Below are 26,346 nucleotides of genomic sequence, written 5' to 3'. Positions count from 1 at the left end.
TATTTTTAGGCAACAAACGAAAAATTGAAGAAACTTTTCTATTTTAAAGTGTGCGGTCAAGCTATCGGACCGAACTCTTATCGATGGTTGGCAATCGATAGCACCACACACCGCTGCCAGTGCTGGCACATCGGCGAAAACCGCTAAGCCAGCCCGCCCCCGCCAATCACATTCGGCGGGAAACCAGCCAACCGGTCCGCACTGCCTGTGTATAAACAGTTGGCAGAAACGAAATCGGAAAACAGAAGTTTTGGTCGAAATGGCAGCGTAAAAACCCATTAAGTCCATTTCCATTATTGCACGGCCGACTCGGAACACATATACGCCTGCAGAAACGTAGCAGATAGCGGAAAAGTGGCAAAACACCCGGAACATATTGATACATATGGACGTAGACTTCAAGATAAGGCAAGAAGTAAGTTTGCCGCGTTGCGCCGCAGCCCATTTACCCAATATTACTCCATTTCACACGTTACTATGTGGGCTATATCTTGTTCACCAGGTACTACCGATAATATAGAATGGTGGCCGCCAAGTACGAGCGCCTGAGCTCCAGTGGCGGTGAGGCGGCGGCGGCGGCGGCGGCGGGTGGAAACGGAAATGCCAGCGATGCGGAAGACGAGGAGATCGAGCTCCATTTGGCCCAGAAAACGCAGCTGAACAATGGCCATCGCTTGCGTCAGAGCAACTTCAAGTACGCCAGCGGAAAGTCCGGTTCTCTGGAGTCCCGTGGTGCTGCGGAGACGGCCACGTTGGCCCAGGAGGAGAACATGATGATGCAGATGGCCGTGGGCACGCTGGCCATCATCTTTTTGTATCTAACGCTCTCCATATCGCTGACCTTCTACCAAACGGACATCAACCGGCAGATGCCCTTTCCCTTGGCCATCGTCACGTACCATCTGGTGGTGAAGTTCCTGCTGGCCGCCCTGGCGCGCAGGATCTACAGGATGCGTATGGGCAGGTCGAGGGTGCAGCTGGACTGGCGCGTGGCGCTGCGGAAGATGGCGCCTACGGGCGTGGCCAGTGCCATCGACATTGGGTTCTCCAACTGGGGGCTGGCCCTGGTGCCCATTTCTCTGTACACCATGACCAAGTCGTCGACCATCGTCTTCATCCTGCTGTTCGCCATCGCCTTGGGTCTGGAAAAGAAGGTGAGGCAGGAGATCTTACTAACTAGAAGAGGGTTACACACTCACTCACTACAGAAATTATATGTCAGCTCACGTTAGGAAGATTTCGGTATACAATGCTATCTATTTAATTATTTTGAAAGCCTTAAGAAGTGCAAGAAATTTCTCCTTATCTACAAAGAACTGATAAAACTCGCCTCTTTTTAAGCTCTTTATCAAATATGGAAGTACAAAAGTTGTTAGGAATACAGGTAAAATATTATATCTTCGTTACCACCAAGAAGTTTCTACCCTTGGAACTTGTAAATCTCTAACGAGTTATTTCGAATTACAATGATAAACAAAACAAAGTTCCTATAGTTTCTACAAAGTTCAAGACCTTATTGTTTTGTTTTTGATTGTTTTGCTTTTGATTTTTAAGGAACTATGAACATTATTGGAGTTGTTCATCCACAAATATATGCTATATACTTTTCTAAATCAAAACAATATCAATTAATGATAAGTAATTATTTTCCGACATTTATAGGTTACGATAAGAGTAGATAAAAAGCAATATCTAAAAGTATATCAGTTAAATGTAAGCAATTTCATGTACATATGTATATAACTAGTCATTTTTGCTTGTAGATAAGCATATTTCACTGATTTATTAACATTTGGTGATGTTGCCATTTTAATGGCATATTCTTATCTGTAAGATCACATAAAATTAGTAAATGTAGCTTTTAATAGTTTTGATTTATGTTTATGGTTCTTCGGCTAGGTGAATTACATTTTAAGAGTATAAAAAAATGGGTTTTTTTTTATTTTTAAAATTGTGTTCCAAATGCGTTGCTGCAAATGTTTATACTTACACCCCCATAAAGATTGTGCATTAATGGCTTTACTTACTTTCAGAGCTGGTATCTGGTGTCGATTGTGGGCCTGATAGGCACGGGCCTGGTGATGTTCACCTACAAGTCCACGCAGTTCAACGCCCTGGGCTTCTTCTTCATCCTCTTCGCCTCGCTGAGCAGCGGACTGCGTTGGAGTTTCGCACAGTTCATCATGCAGAAATCCAAGCTGGGACTGCACAACCCCATAGACATGATCTACTACATGCAGCCGTGGATGATTGCCTCGCTGGTGCCCCTGGTTTTTGGTATAGAAGGTAGGTTTGTCGAACTCCAAGTGCTTAAAGTGCAGCTATTACTTCCGATTCCCTTACAGGTGCTCGCTTTGTTGCGGTTTTAGAAGACCTCCACAACCACACCTCGAATGAGATAACCTGGGCCATTGCCAAGATCACAGCGGGCGCTCTGCTGGCCTTCCTCATGGAGTTCAGCGAGTTCCTGGTGCTGTGCAAGACCTCCAGCCTGACCCTGTCGATAGCCGGCATCTTCAAGGACATCTGCCAGTTGGCCCTGGCCGTGACCCTCAAAAAGGACCAGTTGAGTGTGATCAACTACATTGGCCTGGTCATTTGCCTGGCGGGCATTGTATGCCACCTGCTGCACAAGTACACCAGCATGAAGGAGTCGCAGAGGCAGCAGAAGGAAATGGAATTCGACAACGACCAGGAGGAGTCGTCGCCGGGCGAGTACAAATTCAACGAGGGCAGTGCCATTGTGGGTGTGCACGTGAAATCGCACTCCAAGCTGACGGTGCCATTGCTGGAGCAGACCGATTCGGAGGACGAGTCGGGCCATGATGCCAGCAACAAGCAGAACGCCTCCGATGTGATCTTCGATGTACTGAAACGACGCGACATGCAGCGATGAAGGCTGATCCTTGTACAGACGTCCTGTAAATGTTGTAAATTCAAACAATTTTTTTGTTTACACCTCCCGTTCCCCACGAAACTACTTACAACGATGCTGGGATAGCAATGCAGGTCTTGAGTAAGATAGTTAGTCCGGAATTTCCCATTCCTTCGGTCACCGCTTCCCCGTTTTCCCCGATGCATTCCGCTTTATGCATTTACCAGGTAGGCTAGATTTATGAGATATATATTGCAGTGTGTATGCTATCCTGGTATGGTTAACAATCCTAATTGAGTTGGTTCCGAAACCTCAGGGACGAAAAGTAATCTCTGGACAGTATTACAAAAGAAGGGCACTTATTTAAAAAAAATTGAAAATTTGTAACCAGTAAGCACTTTGCTTCGCATTTTTACCATTTAATTCACTTAAGAACAGAAATCAGTACACATTGTCCACTTTCCAAGGTTGCATCTTATTATATTGTCCAGAGTTAACTCAAGTCCAAAACACTATCTCTCGTATTCCTTTCGTAAAAACTCACTTTTAAGTACTAAAAACTATGTAAAAATAAGTAATAAGAAAGCCTTAATGACCTTTTAATTGTTCCTTAATTGGCAGCTCTTATTTGACATTCCAAATTGACTTGTAAATTCTTTTAGTTATAAGAGATTTTGAATTTAACCGCTCCCGAAAATGTCTGATAAGATTAAACAAAGGCCATTGTTTTGTTTACCAAATTATAAATAATGTCTTTGTTGTTTTTAGTTGATAGTGCTTCTTTTTTGTTGAGTTTTTGACATTTTGTATTCATAAGTTTATAAGATAATTTCAAATATATATATTAAATACATATATATTAAAGCAGATTAATACGATTTCGATATGTCGCGCGTTCAACTCAATTGAACAGGCTGATATCTACGTTAATGATTTCTTAGGAACCTTGAGACTATTTCGATTTCTTTTAAATGGTAATAGTTCTTACTATTTTTCGGCTTGCAAACCTTTGGGTTCGTTTTGGAACCTGGCTTGCTTAGATGGACGGGGCGTATCAGGATTATCTTCGAAGCGCGGGCGCTTCAGATGGGATTGTATTTCAGGTAGGGCTTTTGAAGACTCTGGGGCTGTGTTCTGCAGCTGCACGGTGATGATGTTGTAGGTCTCCACCTCCACGGTGACCACTTCATCGGAGACCAGCAGCTGCGTGTTCTCAGTCAGCGACTCCTCGAATCCAGAGTCGGGACTCGATAGAGTCTGGTTGTTCGGGACGACGGGACACTCGCAGACATTCTGAATGGTCTGATAGTAATAGTAGTCGGTCAGCACGTCCATGTAGGGCTGCACATGGGCCTCGGTGTAGGAGGTCAGTCCGATGAGGTACTGCGACCAGCGCTTGACCCCGCTGACCTGCCGCACCGCAGCAATGCAGGCGGCGGCCAACAGCGAGGGTGAATCATTGGAGAAGCTGTAAACTGAGGGGGAAACTTTGACTATCAAGATTTCTTGCGGTGATATGTAGCTCACTCACTGTTCAATGTGTAGTCGGCCAGGCGGAGCAGCTGCTGAGCCAGGCTAGCCAGCATTTGTTCGAAGCTTCCGTACCGCCGATACGGCTGTATATTATGATCCCTCTCGCACTCATCCAACATCTCAATGTAGGCCGCAAAGTCGGAGCGAGTGAGGAAGCTGCAGGCGAACAGCTCCACAAAACTGGCCGTTGTGGGACGCACCAGCTCGAAGTTGAGGAAGCACAGCAGCTTCCTCTCCACCACCTTGTATTCGGATATTGTGTAGACATTCCGCACCAATTGGTTCAACTCGCTGAAGCGCGGTATGAACGCATCGGTGTTCTCGATTTGAGCTGCCAGGTGAAGACAGGTGATGGACACTAGGAACAGCTTATCTGGTCGGACTCTGTAGTAGTCGAGGAAGCGATCCAGGTAGTAAACGGCTGAAATGGATAGATTATTAAGTGATTAACCAAATTTTTGCTGATTACTACTATTTATGTAAACATTATGTTATCATTATAAACTCTAGTTAATTATAGAATTTCGAGTCTAGGATTAAAATTTTATAGGATTTGAGTTCCTATATCCCTCACTTTGCTTTTCTTTAACAAATTACTACTTTTTAGGAAATTTTACGTTTGGGTTCATATTATTACGTTCTTTGGGTGTGCTGATATCAAAAGTACTTAAATGACAATGCACTTCAAGTGGATAATGCTTTTAGTTCTACTAAAACGGGGATTTAAACATCAAGAATCTTAGGGCTCCATAATGAGGACCTGGAGTAACATAGGCATGTTCATAGTGTCCTTAAATCTAGATGTTAGTTTGCATAAGGAAAGCTCCGCGCCACAGTGCTCACCCAAGTGCAGTGCACAGCGACTCAGTTTGTGGGTGCGGACCATCAGTTGGAGGAACTGCAGCAGCTTTGGGCGATCGTCCACTTGCGACGAAAGGAAAAACATGGGCAGGCGGCGAAGTTCCTGCTCCCGCATGGTCAAAAATATGTCCCGGGCATAGTCGCTGAGCCAGTGCGTCTTCGCCAGGCGCTAAAATGTGGATAATGTAGTCTAAAATCCCAGAATCTTTCGAATTCCTGGAAAAAAATCAAACGCATGCATGCCCACCTCGATGTCCGTTTGGTGGCGATTCTTCTCCGTCTTCTGGGTGACCTCGAAGATGTTCTGCTCGGCAGCCCAGTTCTGGTCCATAGTTTCGTAGCTCTGCAGATATTTACTATACAAAATCGAGCACTTTTTAGTTTGTAACTTTACGACGTGATAATCAAAACAGAAAGCCTAAAAATATGGCGGCATAACGGTTTCAGCCAGTGTTGGTTAACATCCTGCGAGGCTAACGGACGCGTTGCCAGACGGCTTAAAAGAAGTTGATTTGTCCAAGAATATAATTATATATATATAATATAATATTAATATTTCCAGGCTTCCTTCCCATTTATTATAAGTTTATAATTAGGACTTAATATAGGACTCTTATACCTGTTTTCTTTTACTTGATGAGACTTCTGTGGCACCCCTATAGCTTTTATAATTTTAAAAAAAATCGTAAGTGTTGGAACTCTTACTTACATCCATACCAATACCAACCCATCTGCCAATTTTGATATTACGTTTTATTTTGTAGAGATTCGTAGAGTTATAAAATATAAATCTATTTTCACAATTCTTTCCAACTCATTTGGAATAAGTTTATTATCTAAAGTAAAACTCTGTAAGAGAATACATTTTGTCAGATTCATAGGAACTCTATGGATTTTTGGTACATAGTTAAGGCACAAATGTTTCCAACTGAACTGGATCACCATCCTCCTGATTCAGGACGGATTGGGGCAAGTCACAGCCGAAATATGCGTTATTGTTGGCACAATACAAGATCAGTTGCCGCCAGCATTCGTCGACGGCTAGGAGATGGGGATTCCCAAAAATAATCATCATCGCACGAGCGCGGGAAACCGCCACGTTCATCCGCTTGTTGCAACGCACGAAGCCCAAGGAAAATCGGGCGTCGATACGTAGAATCGATTCCGACGAACGCACCGTGGAGATTAGCATAATGTCACGTTCCTGTAAGACGTAAAATAGTTTTTAAAATAATTTAAAGAAAATACTTATGCAGGATCGAGCTGCAACCCACCCACCTGTCCCTGAAACTCCTCAACGGAACCAATCTTCGGCATGGCCACATCGGTGCCAATGAACATATTGCGCAGCATCTTCACCTGCTTCAGGTAGGGAGTGAGTATTCCGATCTGTTCCGGACTCACATTGGCGCGGTACAGGGAAATGGTCATGAGGAAAACTTCCTTGACTTCTTGGGGATTGTACCAGGAGGGGGAATCGTTCTCCTGCCTATTCTCCCCAGTGATGCCATAGAAGAACGTGCCATGCGCTTGCGGCATATCCTTTTCGGGCTCGAAGACACATCGAAGTCTGGACAGTAGCTTGGATTCCCTCGAATCCTTGTCGGAAACCACCGAGATCAGTTCGTCGTCGTAGAAGAGCTTGCTATAAACGCTCATAATCGACGGCAATGCTCGGTAGTTGTACAATAATTTGGTGAGTACACACGGATTGTAGCCCGAGCTTTCGGGATATCTCTGCAGATCCTTTCGATAGGGCGACCGTTCCAGCAATCTCTCCATGAAGGACATAGAAAATCCTCTATCCCCAGCAAACCTATTAACCACAACAGCCTGCAGCTGGCGGGGATCACCAGCCAGAATCACTTGACTGCGTTTTTTCGTCAGCATTGCAATGGGTACTATGGTCTCCGGCTCGGTGCTTTGACCCGCCTCATCAAAAAGCACATGCGTAAAGTGCCCCGGTGGGAATCCCATCTGCAGGAAGTTGCCCAGGGTGGTGCAGGTGGAGATGGTGATTCGGTGGGTGCCCATGAACTTCGCCTGGCAGCGCAGCTTCAGTCCCGATTCGGTGACCATCATCTGTTACACAAATTTAAAGATTTTGAAGTATTACATTGGGGTGGCAAAGAGATTATTTCTTTACTCACTTTATCCTCGCAGGTACCCACTGAACCGAGATCGGCTGTGGCACAGTAGCTCATCAGTTCAGGAGGAATTAGATCCCTCTCCACTTGATTGTGCGACACCAGACGAATGAAATCTCCCTGGAGCAAAACATTGCTATCGATGAGTCTCTTGGTCACCAAATCCGCTGCGCTATTCGAAGGTGTTCCCACCAGGATGCGAGCCCCAGGCAGATTCCTGACCAACTGCAGGAGGGTCTCCACCAGTGTCACTGTTTTGCCAGTGCCCGGTGGCCCAAAGATCACGTACGGAATGTCTTCCGCCTCACCACGCAGGATATTAAAGACAGCTCGCTTTTGGATGCAATTGAGCGATGAGTTATACCACGGCAATTTGGAATCGTACAGATACATATCATCGTCCACCATTCGCACCTCTAGCTGGGGGTTCTCGCGCTTGGTCACCTTATTGGGGAAGAGGAAATCCTCTCCCATGGTGCTCACGATTTTTGAGATGGCATGGTGCTGCTTGCGGAAAGCATAACGCGAGAAATAGAACTCTAGTCGATAGTCCTCGCCATTATACTTCTCCTGGAAGCTGGCGTTGAATTTGAGCAAGACCCGATTGAAGAGCACCTTGTGAATAATGCCCTCGTAGGACTTGTTACTTCGGCTATTGGGATCCGCCCAGGGATCTACGGCTCGCACCGTATCGCCCACGACCAGCGATGGACGACGTTCGGCCAGATTCTCGATCTGCAGCGCGAGGAACTCTCCGTCTCGCAGGAAGTGGGCTCGGTCCCTGTCGTAGTTGCGGAAGCTCACGAAGCACTCAATCTCCTCGAGGTGCAGGAACAGGCCGAAACGCTGCACATAGTTGCTAATGCTCAGCGGCTCATTGATGCACGAGTACTGCTGCTCGATGGCATCGAACATTTCCTGTCGTCGCTCAACGGTCAAATAAATTTGACGCAGCTTCTCGGGAACCTAAAAAGAAAGTTTAAATTAATTATACAGATAGATATTTTTCATTATTATAATTTCGGTCTGTTCTCACCTCAAAGAAACCCAAACGAAGGGCCACAAACCTGCGCTTGGTTTTAATTTGTTCACCCGGAATCACTTCCGCCTGGTTGCACCAAACCTGGTTTGCATAGAACTTGGACCTCTGGTGGACGTTACGACCGGGAGCAATGAGAGTTTCAGCGGCTATCAAACGCCTCTCGGCTTCGGCAGCCTCCTCCGTGGTTTCGCAAACGATGACAGTAAAAGAGCGCTTCACCTTGAACCGGTCGAACTGCAGCTCGAAAGTTTCAGTTGCTTCACCCTGGAATTGGGTGTGAATCTCAAGGACCAGTGGTATATCGGCCCCGCTGGCAATTTCCATGGATTCAAGCGGTTCCACCACGCTCAACTGGGACTCGCTGTCATTGGAGACAACAATGCTCTCCAGTCGCAGCTTGCGATTCAGGTTGTTGGTAAGTTTTAGGGACACGCTCTGCTTTTGCCAGAGTTCTGTGGTGATGAAGCGGTTTACACCATTCACCGTAACAGCCTGAGGATTGCTGGACGATACCGAATTGCTTTGCGAAATGATCCTGGTTGCCCCGAAATTCTTCTCCATCGGAGTTAACTTGATGGCGCGTTTTGTAAATTTAGACTGGGGAGTTAAAAGGAATCCCATTAAAAAAATATCTCTAATCACATACGCCTTCGTTAACTTACATACTGACACTCAATGAGATCGGCGAGCACGAAGTCGCCCAGGTGGAGATCCACGCCGGTGGGCACGTCCGCCTTTAGGACGTATGTTTCCGGACCCAGCACAACTATATCCGTGTAGACGCGCTCTACGATGCACTTTTCCGCCTGCTGGATGCGTGTGGGGAACATCTTGGTCACCTGCAGGATTTCCCCCTGCTTGTCCACAAAATCATCGTCCAGCTGAATGTTGCACTCCAGGCGCACTCGATCTCCCGACTTGGGAATGAAGGTCATCTCGATGTTGTCCAGCTCGACGGTGAGCTGTCCGTATTCAGTCTCCACGTCTATGGAGGATGCCAGGCGCTGGCGAATCAGGCCCAACACGCTCCTCAGCTGGGTGTTAAAGCAGGTGGGCTTCTCGTTTTTCAGTTTGTCCAAAGCTTCCTCGATCTGAAAATTGATTTGATGAATTAAAGATCATCTTACTATGAGATTTATTTGCGTTTTTAGATGGTTAAGAATCATATTTTATCCTGTTTCCACAATTATTTATACTACTTTCGTGTTAGTTTAAACAAAATTAATTTTATTACATGCGAAACAAGGTGTTTACAGATTACTTAACATAAATAAGAAGGACGAGCCCACCTGGTTATGGTTTGCATCCTCCCAGTTGTGCTCCAGGATGCGCTTCACCTTGACCATATTAACGGTGTCCCCCTTCTTGAAGGTCAAGTACTCCACCACACAGCCGACATGGAGCTCCAAGAAGATATCATCTGCCACCTTGCTATCGAAGAAGACGTCTTTGTCGATGACTCCACTATCGCTGGCCAAGCTGGTGATCACTCCCTTTCTGGCCGTACAGGCACCTTCCCTGTTTATGTCCATGGCGGAAAGTCCCTGCGTAAGCTCACCCATCTGGTTCCTTATAACCGCATCCATTGCGGATGGATTCGCCTGAAGCTGGCGGTCCATCTTCTCCTCCATTATTTTCTGATCCAAAAAGCGATTCTCCCGATCCAAACACTCCATTATGGCCTCCCGGTCGCGTTCCGGGTTGGCGAACCACTTGCGAACGAAAGTGAACATTGTTGGTATATGGTTCATATGGGGTTTCTACTGCGTTGCCTTCTTGTCGAGACTCTCGTACATCCAGTCGGTTTCGCTGAGGTAGCTCAATTCCTTGCGCAGATTCTGCAGTCGCTTCAAGTGGGTCTCCGTCGACTCCGCGGCGTTCCCGCCCTCGGCTTCGCTCAGCGATTCCGCCTTGTCAGCGCCGATCTCCGGTTTCTTAGCCTGAATTTTGAAAAATGGGGCAGCGTTATTGTAAACATTTGAGGGTGTTGCGAGTGTCGTTTTTCGAGAACAGAGGATTAGGCCCTTAATTTGTTGATCTTATGGAAATCTTACACTATAACAAGTCCACCAAAAACTGTCAATGTGCTTTTATGGTTTTTAAGGTTCTTAAGGCAGTACTTCAAAAAGGGGAACCTAAATGTAGACTATAGTGGTTCTGTTTACGGAAGTTCTTCAAAATTAAGGAGAGTGGGAAAAATAAAATATTTTTTCTGTTAAATAAGCTATATTTAGAAAAACACTCGTTACAATTGAACTTCGAGTCCAATTCATATCAGATGTGGAAAAAAAATATAATTTTTTTTTTATTACAAATATGTTTTATATAGCTAATTTAAAAATATATAAAAAACATATCATGGATTAATTTAAAAATTTCAATAAAACGCGCTATTAATTTTCAGTGTAATTTTCAAAACAAAGCACGAATGTTTCTGAATGAACAAGAAACCACATGTTTCCATGCTTAAAGAGAGCAACAGTTTTTACAGTTATCCCTGCACTGCCTCTGTCCCTTTCGCTCTCACGCATTCCAACACGGATTTCAACAAACACAAACCTCTGTTTCGCCGGATTCTACGGGAATACTGCTAGCCGTACTGCTCGAGGATGCTTCTTCTTTGATGGTAATACTCCCGGTAGCTTCGCTAGACATCATCCAAGTTTCTAGGATGTCAAGCTAGAAAACCGAGCATGGGAAATTCCTTCAGTTCCAACCGGCTTTTTGGATATTTACTTCTGTCTCTTCATAATTTCCGTGTACTTACAAAGATTCTTAAAGTTCTTGACTTAGTCTACCAAATACGAAAGTAATAGTTACAGTACTAATGGTAAATAGTCACGAATTCGGAAAACTCTGGATCAAAATACCGGGCAAAAAGCGTCTCTTGCAAACTTTCTTCACAGAAGGAATTTAGGTGTGACCGCATTTGGGACAAAATACCGTTCGCGCTTTGAAAAATATACTAAATTTAAACAAAAAGCTATACTCTTCCTGATAGTATTATGAATATTCGATCAGGTTGGCAATCCGCAGAAATTTTAGACCCAGTTTGAAGAAATCTGAGAATCATATAGTTTAATGTCATATAAGTTATTACTTCAGCCTGTTAGGTACGAAAATCAAAAATTCTCTCTAGATTGTGATATTAAAAGATTTCAGATTATGTTAAAACTTCTCACTTTTAAAGCATACAAACAATTAGTGCAAGAAGCAAGTAGATAAATGGTTCCGCCTTACATTGCACAATATAAATTTGCAGTACTCAATGAAGTTAAAGGATATGCTTAAAACTTTTCAGCGATAAATTCGCGAATGAATGAGATTGGATAAAAGACGAAAATTTCAGGCGCTATAAATGGTCCACCCTAGACTGCCCACGCCGTCGCCGTGGCAACTCTGGCCACGATTCTACTAAAAACTGTAAATATATTTCATTATACATGTGAAACCATTTAATATACAAAAGTTAAACCATTTGAAAAGAAGCCTACTTTCCACAAAATCAATACTCTCTTTATCAAGGATTACAGGGTAAAACGTTAATCGATAACTTCGCCTTTGCCATTTCCAGGTATTCCCACGCCTGGTCACACTGCCACCCCCCGCTCTCCCTCCCCCCACCCACTTGCCCAACGTGTTTGTGTGCAGAATTTCCACGGTTAAATAAAACCGACTGAAAACTGGCAATCCACCGTGCCACAGTCAGCCCTCGATTGCCCAATTCTGCAGCAGCAGCCCCTCGCCGAAGGACCCACCGCAGCGGGATCAGGATCAGAGGATCTCCAGCTCCAGAGGCCCCTTAGTGGAAAGTCTTCCTCCTCTTTTTTCTCTCTTGGCTGCCGAAGCGTCGCGTGTGCGGATCTTTCAGCGGTGAATAACCCACGGCTTTTCGTTTTTGGCCAGCGGAGGAGCGTGTTGCAGTCGCAAACGGGAAGATGGTTAAAGCTAAAAAGGGCAAGAAAGAGATACTGACCAAGGTCGAAGGCGGTTCCTCGGCGGACGAAATGTGAGTGTCTTCCCCATGAAAACCACCTGCCAACTTGGCAAACTTTCTAACTTCCATTCCGTTGTCTTCCCCACAGCTCCGACGTGGACAGCGACCAGGTCAGCCTCAACAACAAGAAGAACCAGCCTCTGAAAGCCAACAAAGCTGGCCAGGATGATGTCCAAGCCCTGACCAAAGGCGTGAAGAAGCTCAGTGTCAAGGGAAAAGGCAAGGCAGCCAAAAACGACGACTCCGATGAGGAGGAGGTGGTGCCCGCCAAGGGTAAGGCCGCCAAGAAGTCCGCTTTTGAGCTGCTGATGGACGACGACGACCAGGATGATCCGCCTGCCCAGGAAAGCCAGTCAGAGGAGGAGGAAAAAGTGGTCGTCAAGCCCCAGAAGAACGAGAAAAAGGGCAAGAAGGCCAAACGCAAGGGCAAGGACGACGATGATGAAGATCTCGACAAGGTTCTAGCCGAACTCCAGGCGGAATATGCCGGCGAGTCTGTTCCTGCTGCCGCCACTGTTGTTTCCCCCGAAGAACTGGCCGACGAGTTCTCCAAGAAGAAAAAGAACAAGAAGCAGGCCAAGGCTCCGGTTGCCGCGACGGAAAATGCTGGAGAGGATGAGGCCAGCGATGACGAGGAGGGCGGCAGTACCATGAAGTCAGCGGCTCAGAAAAAGAAGGAGAAGAAAGAGCGCCAGAAGCGGGAGGCTGCTCTGGCCAAACAAAAAGCAGCTTCTGAACCCAAACCCAAGGCTGTGGAGAAACCTGCTCCAGAACCGGAGCCCGTAGCCGCGGAGGAAGTCCAACCCGAAGCCGTCGAAGAGGAGGAAAAGTCCAGCAAGAACAAGAAGAAGGGCAAGAAGGACAAGAAGGCCGAGCCCGAAGAGGAGAAAAAGGACACCAAAAAGAAGGGCATGTCAGCCGCCATGGTGGCAGCCATGCAGGAGCAGCTGAAAAAGCGCAAGGAGGAAGAGGAACGCCTGGAGCGAGAAGAGGCAGAGCGCATTCGTCTGGAGGATGAGCGCGAGGAGGCACGTCTGGAGGCAGTGCGCCTGGAGGCCGAGAGGAAGGAGAAAAAGAAGCAACGCGAGGCAGAGCGCAAGGCTCGCTTGAAGGCCGAGGGCAAACTGCTCACCAAGAAGCAGAAGGAGGATCGGGCCAGGGCACAAGCTCTGCTGGAGTCTCTGAAGGCTCAGGGCCTGGAGATTCCCGATCCCACCGAAAAGCGGCCTGCCCGTCTAGGTGATTATAAATAGTTTTACGAAGCAGAGAATTTCGATTATTCCTAGACAAAGTTAGTTTTAAAATTAGCTTCAGTTCACTGAAACACTGAATAACAATATTTGTGAATAGTGCAACCTCTTTTATGTAAATAGTTCAACTTTCTCTTTTGCATTTGCATGCAAAAGTCGTTTCTTCTTGAATTTTGTGTTGCAAATCAGTTTAAGACAAACATTTTTTAATAATAGATAAAAGTGTTAGATATTAGATATATTTTAATTAGACCCTCCTAGCAAAAGTTACTTAATTTTCATAAAATTCGTATTTGCCCTGATTAGTTTATTTAAAACCCGTAGTAATTGCAATTTTCTGCTAAATTATATGCTTCTTAGCGTCCTTATTAACCTAATGATACCTTTCAGGAACCCGCATCCGTCCGAACAAGAAAAAGGGTCCTAAGGAAGAGGCCGCCGAGGAGGAGGCAAAGGCAGCGGAAGCCCAAGCTGCTGCTGCCGCCGCCGCTGCAGCTGCTGCCGAGAAAGCAGAAGAGGAAGTGGTCAAGGAGAGCTGGGATGCCACCGACAGCGAGGCAGAGCCAGAACCCGAGGAGGAATCTTCGCAAGCCACCAACAATGGCAAGACCGAAGCTGCCGAGGAAGAGGATGAGGACACGGAAGACGATGACGACGATGAGGATGACGATGACAGCGATGATTCCGACGAGGATAGCGATGATTCGCAGGAAAAGGAGACGGCACTGGCCAATGACCCAGAGTCACGAAGACTCCGTGCAGAAGCTCGAATCCTAAAGCGTCAAGAGGAGGCGGAAAAGAAGCGTAAGACCGATGAACTTAGGGCGGGAGTTGTTTGCGTGCTGGGCCATGTAGATACAGGAAAAACCAAGATTTTGGACAAACTGAGGCGCACTCATGTTCAGGATTCCGAGGCGGGTGGCATTACCCAGCAGATTGGAGCCACAAACGTGCCCATCGAGGCCATCAAGGAGCAAACCAAGTATGTAAAGGCATCTGTTGGATTTGAACATCGCCTGCCCGGTCTACTGATCATCGACACACCCGGTCACGAGTCCTTCAGCAACTTGAGGAATAGAGGGTCCTCCCTCTGCGACATAGCCATCCTGGTGGTGGACATTATGCACGGTTTGGAGCCGCAAACCATCGAGTCCATTCAGCTGCTCAAGAAGAAGAAGTGTCCGTTCATTGTGGCTCTCAACAAGATCGATCGCTTGTACGATTGGAAGCAGTTGGGCCGACGAGATGTGAGGGATGTGCTGAAGGAGCAGGCGAGCAACACACAGCTGGAGTTCCAGCGACGCACCAAGGAAGTGATCCTGCAGTTTGCCGAGCAGGGCTTGAACGCCGCTCTCTTCTACGAGAACACGGATCCCAAGACGTACATTTCGCTGGTGCCCACCAGTGCGATAACGGGCGAGGGCATGGGCAATCTGCTCTTCATGATTGCTGACTTCTGTCAGAATATGCTGGCCAAGCGTTTGATGTACTCCGAGGAGCTGCAGGCCACCGTGCTGGAGGTAAAGGCGCTTCCCGGCCTGGGTACCACCATCGATGCCATTCTGATCAACGGCAAGCTGCGCGAGGGTCAGACCATGGTTGTGGCCGGCACAGATGGACCCATCGTCACCCAGATCCGTTCGCTGCTGATGCCCCAGCCCATGAAGGAGTTGCGTGTGAAGAACGCCTATGTGGAGTACAAGGAGGTAAAGGCGGCGCAGGGCGTGAAGATCGCTGCCAAGGATCTGGAGAAGGCCATTGCGGGCATCAATCTGCTGATTGCCCACAAGCCGGATGAAATCGAAATTTGCACGTGAGTTTATTTTGGTTATGTTTTCTTTGGATATATTATTATTATTTGCATAATGCTCTTTGATACTTTAAAACTTCGATGTTTGATCTTTGTAATTTGTATATTTGTGTTTAAAATTGTTCTTTATTTTTATTACAGTGATGAAGTTGCTCGGGAGCTGAAGAGTGCTCTTAGTCACATTAAACTGGCCCAGACAGGCGTTCATGTCCAGGCCTCCACGCTGGGTTCGTTGGAGGCTCTACTGGAGTTCCTGCGCACATCTAAAATTCCGGTAAGTAAAAATATTTATTTAAAAAATGTATGACATTACTGGATTTTTAGTTAGTGCTTGTTTAATAATTAATTCTTTTTCGAACCATAGCTTTTGATAGGAAAACTATAAAATATTTACCATGATTTTTAAAAAGTATAGCATACTTTTTGGCTAAAGATGTTCCGAATATTAGCAAAGCTTTAAGATATAAAAACAAAAAACACAAAACACAATTCATTAAGGAATTAAGAGTTGAGATCTCAGTTTGTGATTGCCAATAGTTTCTGCTTAGTTGATTTTCACTTGTAAAAACCAGAAATGGATGCAAACCAGGTTTGTCCATATTTTCTGCTCAATTGATTCACGCCCCTTTAAATCAGCTCACCTTTGCATCCCCTGACAAATAATGCAACACACGTGTCTTGTGCAACAAGTCCGAAATGAATAACAACGAAAACAGGGGGCAAATCCCAAACCCCCAAGGGAAAGGGAAAGATATCTCAGCCGATGCGCTAACATAATTTCGCACCGTTTGTTTAGACAATTAGCCGAAAGAATATTTTCGAAGCGGCCGCATAGATGGGATCCCCAAAAAGCGGAGGGAGAGATAACCTTTTAATAGGTGAGCTCTGCAATTTATGTACACATTATTTATTTCTGCCCATGGCGGGGTATTTCGAACAGCTCGTATAGTCTGACGATAAACAAAATCCCTGGTAGTACGCAGTTTGGAAAACTTGCCATTTTCCCCCGGCTACTTTTCGATGGCTGGCAAATTGAATTTCTCAGAGCGGCGACAAAGTTGTAAATTTGCTCGCTGGCCAAAAAACTATTTCGGATTTTTGGGGAATTATGAGTGCGTGAGGAGGCGGAGGCCGGGAGGTTTCTCCTCCTGTCTGCCAGACTACGCCGTAAACATAAAAATGCGTATTTTTGTAAAATGCAAAACCCGGCCGTTCTAGCCGGCAAGATGATAATGATAGTGATGATGATCATGGCTATGAGGATGATTCATGCCAAAAGAAGCCGAATGGCGGGCGCCCGGCCAACTGAACACGCACTGTAACCATTTCATTTCGCTGTCTGCCCCCCAGTCTCGAGAAGATTGAACACCCAACTAAAAATACTGGCCGCTCTATATACCACATACGCACTCGCAGATCCACAGATACATTACCATGTATATATTGGTGTATTCCGGCGGTGTATACATATATGTTTATATGACCGCAGCGGATATGACAACTCAAATTCCAATTTAGCAAATATTTATTTTCTAGCAAAGCAGCCACGCACGCCTTAAATGAATGAATTAATCGAGTTTGCTTGGCTTTTTTTTTTAATGGGAATTAGATAATCAGAATTATTTGCCTTATTTAATTCCCCCTTTTTTTGTTTTATTTTTATTTTTTGCCTGCCTCAGCTGCGGAAATGCTGCAACGGAAGCGCGGATAAAGTGTACAAAACAATAAACATATGGGCCATTTGATCCCAGAGCCCGACATTTGAGCGTTCTGTTGCCTCAGCAATTTTCTATTTTCGAGTAAAAACTCTGCTGCCTCACTTAGGTTTTGTTTTATTTATTTTTTCTTATATATTTGCGTCTGTTTCTGCTGACACTACCAGCTCATTAGCGAACAGCAGCCCACATTTGCTAAGGTTTCCCACAGTGTCATCATCATCTCCATGTAGCCACCATTATCATTATCATCGGCAGGCCGCAACACTTTCCCAGGCCTTAAGGTTCCTACATGTGTGCACAGACCACATTTACGCGATCCAATACGATCCGGGCCGAAACGCCAACGCAATCTAAAGCACACCGAGCTGAAAAACTATGCAAATTAGCCACCAAATGCAGCCACAGGGCGCGTGGTTGTGAACCGAATGAATGAGCGGCTGACTGAATGATGAGACCAGGCCAGGGACGTTTCAGGCCGCAGAGGGGCCGTCTTTCAGATATATATGTATTACCTACCAGTCTGTAGGAACTTAGGTTTTGATAGTTAAAACCTCTGTATAGCGCTAGAGCGCAGTTTTCCAATGTGATTTATTATCTGCTGAGATGTACTTGATCAAGAGCTTAATATGTACTTGCAAGATCTTTAGGGGGTTTTTCATATGAATCTATCATAAAAGACTGGCAGACTATTTAACATTTAACATTTTCGAATCACTAAGAATACCTTTAAATTACTTATATAAAAATAACTAGTTTGTTGAACGATTTTTATATAGAATTTATAAAACACCATCAAAATAATTTGAATATACTTTTTCAATCATGTTTCAAAAACCTGACTAATATTTATACCTTAATCAGAAATATATTAATATACCCAAATTATTTTAATATCTGCCAGTACAACAATAATTTTGTGTATTTGAGATATTTTCGGTTGAGATCTTACAATTTTCCAGATTTTTAATGAATGAATAAAAAGTATGATATGACTTTCCAGTTCACCCCTTTACCAACTCCGCTCCTTTTAAGTTCAACCGGCTAAGCTTCCCTTTGTCTTTGCGGCCCACTGAAATAATTTCCAAGTGGCTTTTCTGAGTCGCGCCCATTAGATTTGGTTTCGTTTTTTTGGACGACCACTCGGACTCTTAATGAATGAATTAACAATTACTGCAGTCGCATGCACATGTTGTCCATATGGCCGCGACTTTTTGTCTGTTTTTCGATATGGTGTCGTCGGTTTTTGCTCTTTTTTCCCCCGATTTTGTCACATTTTAGACGAAAAATTTGTCGCCGTCATGTTTACTGCGCTCGTTTCGAAAATCAATTATGGCCAGTTGACTGACTGACTGACTGAGTGAATGAGTGACAAACGGACAGACGGACAGAGTGACAGACTTGTGCCGGGGGGCTGAACATGTATTCATTCATGATTTGAGCCAGAGATGCTGACCATGTGGGCCGACGACCACCGGCCGGCTACGTAACAAGTTTCGCCTTCATTTAAGCCAAATTTAGTAACTGGCTAACAGCATGCACAGACACTCACGGGCTCTACCTTTTTTTGGACCGACTAATGCTATGTAAAATGCCATAAAACTTTATGGTTATCGCTGCCAGAGTCATTTTTCTAGGCACCCACATGTGATGGCGGCCTTTTGGATTCGCCATTTGCTATGTGGATTCGGTGCCTTTGCTTTTTTCTTGCGTGGCCGTTGAAATACGAGCAGGGTTGCCAATTTATTGGCACTGCCAAACTGACGGCCGGAAATTGTCATTTGAGTGGTGGCCGCTGCCGTTCGACAAAATAAAACATTGGCAGCATTGGAGAAAAAACGAAGAAAATCCGCTCAAAATGTTTGTCTCGTTTAGCCCATTAATTTCTGACACGTCGCAGGTTGCGTTGATTGGCGATTGGCAATCAATCTTACGCTTGCACCGTTCCCTTAATTGGTATTCACCCGATCCAGGTTGTACGGCTTTGAACCCTTTCCGTCACCTGAATATGTAAGATTTCAGAAGTGTAACTATAAATTTATTTGAGACAAGAGTATATTAGGAGTACTAAATGGAAGTACGGTCCTTTAAATACCGGGTTATCTGAGAAGTTGTAGCTTATGCTGTTAAGAATTCATTCATGTTCATATTTTTTCTTTTTTCTTAATTGAGTTGTATCTTCCATTCATCATAGCATTGTACGTTTTTTCCAATTTAATTAATTGAAAATGAGGCGGAAAGGAATAACAATCCGAGTTTAAAAACCCTAACAAGTTCCCAAAAAGAGCAAATTTGAAAGCAACAGAGGACAATAAATTGTATGGAAAACAAATCAATTACAAATGTTTTGGTCTCCCGCTTTTATTTTATTTTTGTTTTTAATTGCGTCCCACATATTGAGCGGCATTTATGGAAGTTATATCTATAGTTGTTATTATTGTGCTGGGCCTGGTTTTTGTTGTTGTTCCATTCATTCGGTAGATGTATCTGCTTGTTTGTACAGAGACAAAAAATATATATACACACACAAAGGCAGATGCTCGTACAATAATTCATTTCATTGATCAAATAAACATTTGCTATACATTTCGATAAATTAACGCCCCTGGCCCGCCCCTTTTGCGCCCTCTGAGCGACGGGGCGTAACAACAAACACAATGAATTCAATAAGTACAACAAGAGCAACTGATCAATGCCGCGTTTTCGATTCATTCATAAAAATTGATTGCACTTGCCGCCCAGCTTGATGGCCATGTGTTTTGCGGCGAGTGTGCGTCACAATCACGATTAACCATTCCCCCAAGCCATCTTGTTTTTACCCCCATCTTACGAGTTATTCATAAAAATTCATCAAGATTTTACAGCCTTAAACCCCCAAAAATATTGATTTTGAAGTACATTAAATTAAACTAAAAACTAATTCACTTTTTAACGGTTTAAAACTATAAATTTTCAGCTGCTTGAGCTTCGAAATTAAATCTTTGCAGTTTCATTAATGTGTTGGCGTTGTAAAGATTTATTTTTAAAAGACAACGTTCAGGGCATTAAACTATTCTTTGGGCCAAATAACAGAACCGATAAAAATCCACGTTAAAATGCATTTTTCCGCCTCCAGTCAACAGACATTCCTCGGTTACGTCATGGAAAATGTTTTCGCCAGATTTATGGTCCGTTGGCTGCACATTTTTATGATCGCCTGCCGGAAAACCCGAACCAAAGACAACATGAATGAACGGCTGCTACCACTCTCCAGCGCCCTGTCTCTTTCTCTTTGGGCCATTGGAAACACCGTTATGCATTTGGCCAGCAATTTCTTTCGCCGCTTTCAGTGATGAGAGCACCTTGGTGTGGTACAAGATTTAGACCATGAATATATGTTTGAACACTCTCATAAAGGTACATAGGGTACAAGTGGGAAACTAACATTAATTGGCACGAAGTACCGCGAATTCTTTAGGATTCTTGTTATGTTTTAGTATATTTAAATAATATAATATAATAATATATTTAAATTTTAATGAATATATTTTCCAGAAAATTTTATTTGATTTCAATAATAGGAGCCAGGAGTTTTTGAGGATTTTTTTTTACAAAAAATATAGGTATAACTTTATTTTATTTTTGGTATTTTTTAGTATTTTATTTAACGTAAAGAATTGTTCTACGATTTTAGTATATAATTTTATTTTAAATTGTTCTGCTAAGTACCTATATTTCTTCTAAGGTACACCTACCCATGTAACTCCCCCATCACTGCCTGTTCATGTTGCAGCTTTGGCTTCATTAACATTTGCACCTCGTAGCCATCAACGGCCAAATATAGCGGTGCTGCCGGCTGCCATTCATAAAAAAGCTGTGTGCACCTCTCGCAGTTGGTTAGCTCGCTATTTGGCTTATACAACGGGCTGCATTTGCTGTTCGTACACCCGCAACGCGGCTGGGTTCATGTTCATTCATTCAATTTTGCAATCCACACACTCGCTCACATTTACCTGTATTTTCTTTGCACCACAATGTGGCCCGCAACACTTTTTCGTCTTGTTGCCTTTTTCATGAATGAAAAAGTTGCGCACTCAAAAAATTGCCAGACTCTGGCTGTCTTCTTCTTTTTCGAACTACTACTAGTGTTGACAAATTTTGTAAGCCAAAGAGAAGCCAAATTGTTATGCCAAAGCTTGAATATATTATTAAGCTTCCAATGGGTTAGGAAAACTTAAATAAATAGTTAAAGTAAATGGGTTGAACGATAATTTCCGCTATTTTACAAAACGCGAATTCTTGAGTATTTCGGTATTTTTTTAAAAAGTATCTTTCTGGTATTTATACTCACATAACGCGAATTCTTGAGCATTCCCAGAATCCCGGTACTTATGAGGACTTAAATTTTCATATGCAAAGATTGTAAATAAATTTTAGAATCTAGCTACATAGTTTCTTGAATTCTCGTTCATCGACCAGTCAACCCACCGCGCTTCCTTTCTCCCCATATCTCCGCCAGCGGGATGCACACCACCACGGCACCAGATGCTGTCGCTGCATTTGGGCGAAAATGTAATTATGTAGCCATCAACTATTCCTAGGCATTCATTGTGCTGCGGTTGCCTTTGCCATAATTGTGTGCCACTTGTTGTTGCTGGTGTGGATTTGGTTTTGGTTTTGGATTCAGACTCGCAGTCGGAATCGGATTTGGTAGGTGGGCCAGGTGGGCAGATATGCCTAGCAGTCGGCCGCAAATGTGTACGGCCGACGTAATTTGATTCCCACATGCATTTTAATTAAAAGTAAACAACAGAAAGTTTCGCAAATACAGCTCGTCATGCTCGGCGACTTGTCGTCCGTTTGGGGCCGCCATTTGGCACCGCATTTGCACGTTTGCATGCGAAATGCGAAATGCAAAACGCAAAACGCAAAACTATTCGAAACTATGCGAATCCACATCCACATCCACATCGTCATCAAAAACCCAGTGCCAACTGTGTTGCGGTTTCGCCCACTCGCGGCAGAAGCTGCAGTAGCGGCAGTTAAGATAATTAGCCACTTTGGCCAGCAAGTTCGCCTGGGTGGACATCAGTGTTACATCGCAGCAGGTGTGGAAATAATTAGCCATATTGGCCAGTTTTCTTTTAAAGTTTTCAGGACACCAACATGTGCCTAATAACATCATCTAAAATGATGTGATACGTCCATTGAAAAAGTATTTTGATTAACTTATTTTTGAATATTGAGACCAATACAAGTATTAATGAAAAATCTGTCAAATATTTAGTATATATAACAATAATATTTGTTGTTACCATAGTTAACTAATTTCAAAAGCCAACTATATCCAAAAATATCTTAATATATAGTTCAGTTGTACCCACTTTATAGAGATTTAATTGATAGTTGATAGTTCCAATAAACATTAACATTGTAAACGAATTAGTTCTTTGCTGATTAAATTACGTTTTAATAAGGCAAAAGAGCAACGCAATTAATGGGCGAAAAACGAAAATACCACGCAAATATCTTGGGAAATATGGAAGGCATAAAACTGGCTAGATCGCGTAGCGTGACGTCTTCGGGGGCCCATTCATGAATAGTTTGATGGGGCAGGGTGAGGCAGGGGCTGACAGGGGCTAAATGCGACCCCGAAGAAAAGACCGGACCCAGAAATGTCCATTGTTGGGTGCTTAACCCTCTTCTCCGCCCCTATTTCTTGTGTTTTTGGACGCTCTTCGTTGAATTTCATGAATGAATTTAATTTCGCTGCGGTCGTGGTGCTTCTCTCATGTTTAGCGTGTTTCGTAGTACTAGGTGGGCATTACGGCGGTTGGCAGGAAGGAAGTGAGGTAAGAAGCAGACAATGCCAATGTTTTCATTAATGCGACGCAGTTGCCAAAAACAACAAAAACAGATTGCCCCACCAAAAAAACAATGAAGTGAAAATAAAACAAGAAAACCGAAGTTCACAGACTCTAACATAATTTTTATATATATATTTTTTTTTATATACTTAACTATATATATTTCTGTAAATGTACTATATTTTTTGGAATTCGGCCTTTAGATACTTTTTGCTTTGATTTCACTTCTTAAAGGTTCTTAAGTAATCCGCTGTTTTATATATAATACCCTCTGCAAGGGTATAAAAAAGAAGCAAGGCAGAAATAAAAAACAGCAATGAATGAAAGAGTGAACCCAAGTGAATGAGTAAATGAATGAATGTATAAATGGAAAGACGAAAACAAAAAACAACGGAAGCAATTCTTCCTGCCCCATACTCATTCAGATACACTATCGCACGCATACAAATACACAGAGTATCTCACAGATACTTTCCAGAGCTTATTGCTTAATTTTCATTCATAAACACGTAGCGACCGTATTTTTGGAAGCAAAGGAAGTTGAAAATAATAGATATGTGTTTGCATTCAAGAGCCCCTAAGCAAAACGGAAGTTCGCGAGGAACGTGCGGCATTTTCTTGAAATCGCCGCAATTTTCCAATTCCGTAACGAAGGTTCCCCGACATTAATCAGCTGTTTAGGCTGTCTGTCAGTCAGTAGAGTCGACATATGCCATTAATTTGGTTGTTTTTCATCAGAATTGGCAGCTTTAAAAAAAAACCCAAAACAATTGATTTGTGCACTGCAAAAAATAATTTGCTTTAATTTATTTTAATGTAAAATTTATATTGTAACTTATACAATTTTCTATTTTTTCTGAATAAAAATTATTGAATTTTTTTGTATAATATTAAACTTGATAAGGGCATTCCTTGCTCTAAAATGATTGAAATATTTTAAAGGCTCTAAAAAATTTGGTTTAGAACTTTTCGCTCAATGGGCTCACCTGTCTTGGCTTTTCGCCCGTGTCATCGATAACATTGAGTGGCGTTGCCACTTGACGTCAGCACAAAAGGGGGCGGCAGGCGGTGGGCGTGGTCCCCCACCTTTGGCTTCCACGTTAGCCGGGCTCTCCTGCTAATTAGCTCGGCGTTCGTGTGCGTTTTCATTTGCCATTTACGCACTTTCCGCCCACAAATTCTGCGCAAAAGCACAGGCAAACGGCTTTTCACGTCTCCGATTTCTGGCTTTTCTGGCCTTTTTGCTGATGCCGATTGTGGAATTGTGGAACTGCGGAACTGTGGAGCTGTGGACGTGGACGTGGATGTTGCTGCGTCAGTCAGTGGCACGTACTGATTGTTTGTGCGAAATGATATTCAGCTGGAAATCGACTGCCGGCTGCCACGTGGAAACTCCCCCCAGCAACACCCACTCTTTTTTGAATACCATAGAAACGCACTGAAAAATCAACTTCAAATACATCTCCGTTTACCGAAAATATGTTTTGGTTGCATTCAAATATTACCTCAGAATTTGTATTAGATCCCTTGCGTTTATTTAAAAAGGTGCCTATAAGCGTGCCATGAGAAATATATTGTAGCATGCTTTTAGACAGATTCAAAATGCTTCAATGCATTTTTATACTAAATGAATTATATTGTATTGTAGGATATTATATGTTATCCACCCAAAACTTTTTTTTTTTTAGTATTTTAGAGGTACTAAATTTGTAAAATGGCATGGTAAGATACTTTCCAGATATGTTGAGTGCAGAAATGGGGGCATTTGGCTATCACTTCCGTTTGCACCCGTTTTCCGCTTTACATGCAATCGACGACTGCTCTCCTCTCGCCTCCTCAATTACAGTGAGTTTTCTTGCTCGCCTTTGTTGCCACTGTGCCACAATTGCATACAACAATAAACTTCCGATTTCATTCATTGTTTTGCTGATTGCAAAACTCTTTCTCTCCCGGTTTTCTTGCTTTTTTCTATTATTTTCTTGTTGGTGTATATTTTCCTATTTGCTTTCCGTTAGTTACACACAATTTCTTTATAACAGCAGCGGCAGCTGAGGCGTTTCGCAGTAATGAATGAAATGCTCATGAATGGGTTAAGCTGTAATTGAATTCAATTTACAATCGAAACACTCGAGCAGAAAGGCAGAAATTTTATATGACGTCAGTGGAGTATCGCCGAAGTCGGGGTGTAACTTTAATTAATTTTATTTAAAGTAAATGGTTTTGAAAATAATAGTTTTATGCTCGTTAAAGATATAGAATCTCACAAATATGCTCTATATCTAGATGCCTTATAGACCAGTCAATAGCAGCCTTTTAAAAATACTTAATTTATGCCCGCGATAAACTGGCATTTAAATTAATCCGATTAATCTGCGCGATAAGCCGACATTTCAATTTATCAGACAGCTGTAAAAGAGAGAGTAAAACGAGTTGTACCGCCAGTTGTTAATGGGTTCATTCAAGAGCCTCTCATTATTTCGGTCTTATCAACGGCGCGTGCATATCCGGTGGCGCAATTAAGTCGCTATCGACAGCAAATTCCATTTGCCCCACTCATTGAAGTCCCCAGCACCACAGCACCACAGCCCCACAGCAACCCACCCAAACCGTCCAAAGCAGCCAACCATCCGACCATCCAACCATTCATTCATGTCAGACTCTCGCGCCGCTGCTGTTATTTTTATCAATGATCATTTGTAATCATCTGGCGACGAACAAAAAAAAAATAAAAAAGCAAAAGCAAAATAAAAATTGAACATCTTCGATGTGAATGAACTCATCGCCAGCGTTTCCACCCAATGTCTCCTGGCCACTTGGGCGTTTGAGAAATGTTTCACTTTAGTGGGCTGCTTGTTTAGTTTAGATTCTGTTTCTATTTCGTTTATTTTTTTTGACCATTTGACTAAAAATAGACAAAGTTTTCTTTGGGTCAATTGCTTTTGGGCCAGCAGAAGAGAGGAAAACTTTGCAGCCACGTGGTTGTCAGTATGCCTGCTTTTTAACGAATGAATTTATTTTTAAAAGAATTATTTCATAAGAAAATTAATAAAAGTATTTTGGATAATAATAACTTAATTTTATATTAAAGTGAAATATTTAAACGGCTATAATATATTTTCAAAAGTATCTAACCAGTGTTGGAAAACGCAAACTTTTTGCTAACCTCGAACCATATTTATTTTTCCAGTACTCTGCTATCCGCATTGGCCCCGTGGTGAAACGCGATGTGATGAAGGCCTCCACAATGTTGGAACACGAGGCGCAGTAAGT

General features: G+C 43.4%; 5 protein-coding genes across 7 annotated transcripts in view; 2 read left to right on the top strand and 3 right to left on the bottom strand.

Moving 5' to 3' along the window:
* Positions 1–161: 161 nt before the first annotated feature.
* On the top strand, positions 162–3,759 carry LOC108035439 (solute carrier family 35 member C2). The gene is made up of 4 exons (XM_017111073.3): positions 162–415; positions 503–1,154; positions 2,034–2,286; positions 2,346–3,759. Exons 2-4 carry the CDS (start codon positions 522–524, stop codon positions 2,894–2,896), a joined length of 1,437 nt encoding a protein of 478 aa, XP_016966562.3. The 5' UTR covers positions 162–415; positions 503–521; the 3' UTR covers positions 2,897–3,759.
* Positions 3,726–5,673, bottom strand: LOC108035440 (cyclin-J-like protein). Of its 2 annotated transcripts, none has more exons than XM_017111074.3 (4): positions 5,517–5,673; positions 5,252–5,438; positions 4,407–4,829; positions 3,726–4,350 (listed from the first exon to the last, which is right to left on the bottom strand). In XM_017111074.3, the coding sequence occupies exons 1-4, from the start codon at positions 5,598–5,600 to the stop codon at positions 3,863–3,865; spliced, it is 1,182 nt and encodes a 393-aa protein (XP_016966563.1). In that variant the 5' UTR covers positions 5,601–5,673; the 3' UTR covers positions 3,726–3,862. The 2 variants fall into 2 exon arrangements, with proteins under 2 accessions (XP_016966563.1, XP_050742080.1); XM_050886123.1 differs by having other exon boundaries at positions 5,252–5,459; positions 5,517–5,617.
* A 388-nt stretch (positions 5,674–6,061) lies between these two features.
* On the bottom strand, positions 6,062–10,209 carry LOC108035497 (probable RNA helicase armi). Its single transcript, XM_017111151.3, has 6 exons — positions 9,748–10,209; positions 9,121–9,549; positions 8,453–9,055; positions 7,420–8,382; positions 6,548–7,351; positions 6,062–6,473 (listed from the first exon to the last, which is right to left on the bottom strand). Exons 1-6 carry the CDS (start codon positions 10,207–10,209, stop codon positions 6,177–6,179), a joined length of 3,558 nt encoding a protein of 1,185 aa, XP_016966640.2. The 3' UTR covers positions 6,062–6,176.
* Positions 10,210–10,215: 6 nt separating this feature from the next.
* Positions 10,216–11,374, bottom strand: LOC108035498 (uncharacterized). Its single transcript, XM_017111152.3, has 3 exons — positions 11,226–11,374; positions 11,018–11,137; positions 10,216–10,398 (listed from the first exon to the last, which is right to left on the bottom strand). The coding sequence occupies exons 2-3, from the start codon at positions 11,114–11,116 to the stop codon at positions 10,219–10,221; spliced, it is 279 nt and encodes a 92-aa protein (XP_016966641.1). The 5' UTR covers positions 11,117–11,137; positions 11,226–11,374; the 3' UTR covers positions 10,216–10,218.
* Positions 11,375–11,557: 183 nt separating this feature from the next.
* LOC108035352 (eukaryotic translation initiation factor 5B) overlaps positions 11,558–26,346 on the top strand; it is a 41,423-nt gene continuing 26,634 nt past the window's right edge. For both annotated transcript variants that reach the window (XM_044094877.2, XM_017110943.3), the window contains exons 1-6: positions 11,558–11,881; positions 12,033–12,467; positions 12,544–13,694; positions 14,096–15,518; positions 15,657–15,789; positions 26,264–26,340. In XM_044094877.2, coding sequence (XP_043950812.1) covers positions 12,397–12,467; positions 12,544–13,694; positions 14,096–15,518; positions 15,657–15,789; positions 26,264–26,340 — 2,855 coding nt within the window. In that variant the 5' untranslated portion in view covers positions 11,558–11,881; positions 12,033–12,396. The remainder of the gene's footprint in view (positions 11,882–12,032; positions 12,468–12,543; positions 13,695–14,095; positions 15,519–15,656; positions 15,790–26,263; positions 26,341–26,346) is intronic.

The sequence above is a fragment of the Drosophila biarmipes genome, chromosome 3L (assembly GCF_025231255.1).
Source record: "Drosophila biarmipes strain raj3 chromosome 3L, RU_DBia_V1.1, whole genome shotgun sequence".
Taxonomy (NCBI): Eukaryota; Metazoa; Arthropoda; class Insecta; order Diptera; family Drosophilidae; genus Drosophila; species Drosophila biarmipes.
This window is presented reverse-complemented; position numbering and strand designations above follow the sequence as displayed.

Excerpts from the sequence above, each read along its gene's own strand:
- LOC108035498 (XM_017111152.3), bottom strand. The coding sequence starts at position 11,116 with ATGATGTCTAGCGAAGCTACCGGGAGTATTACCATCAAAGAAGAAGCA. Across the intron at positions 10,399-11,017 it reads TAGAATCCGGCGAAACAGAG|GCTAAGAAACCGGAGATCGG; the intron begins GTTTGTGTTTGT and ends TTCAAAATTCAG.
- LOC108035497 (XM_017111151.3), bottom strand. The coding sequence starts at position 10,209 with ATGAACCATATACCAACAATGTTCACTTTCGTTCGCAAGTGGTTCGCC. Across the intron at positions 9,056-9,120 it reads ATCTCATTGAGTGTCAGTAT|TCTAAATTTACAAAACGCGC; the intron begins GTAAGTTAACGA and ends TTAACTCCCCAG. Across the intron at positions 6,474-6,547 it reads TTGAGGAGTTTCAGGGACAG|GAACGTGACATTATGCTAAT; the intron begins GTGGGTGGGTTG and ends TACGTCTTACAG.
- LOC108035439 (XM_017111073.3), top strand. The coding sequence starts at position 522 with ATGGTGGCCGCCAAGTACGAGCGCCTGAGCTCCAGTGGCGGTGAGGCG. Across the intron at positions 1,155-2,033 it reads CCTTGGGTCTGGAAAAGAAG|AGCTGGTATCTGGTGTCGAT; the intron begins GTGAGGCAGGAG and ends ACTTACTTTCAG. Across the intron at positions 2,287-2,345 it reads CCTGGTTTTTGGTATAGAAG|GTGCTCGCTTTGTTGCGGTT; the intron begins GTAGGTTTGTCG and ends ATTCCCTTACAG.
- LOC108035440 (XM_017111074.3), bottom strand. The coding sequence starts at position 5,600 with ATGGACCAGAACTGGGCTGCCGAGCAGAACATCTTCGAGGTCACCCAG. Across the intron at positions 5,439-5,516 it reads GCCACCAAACGGACATCGAG|CGCCTGGCGAAGACGCACTG; the intron begins GTGGGCATGCAT and ends TCCACATTTTAG. Across the intron at positions 4,830-5,251 it reads TCGCTGTGCACTGCACTTGG|CCGTTTACTACCTGGATCGC; the intron begins GTGAGCACTGTG and ends TATCCATTTCAG.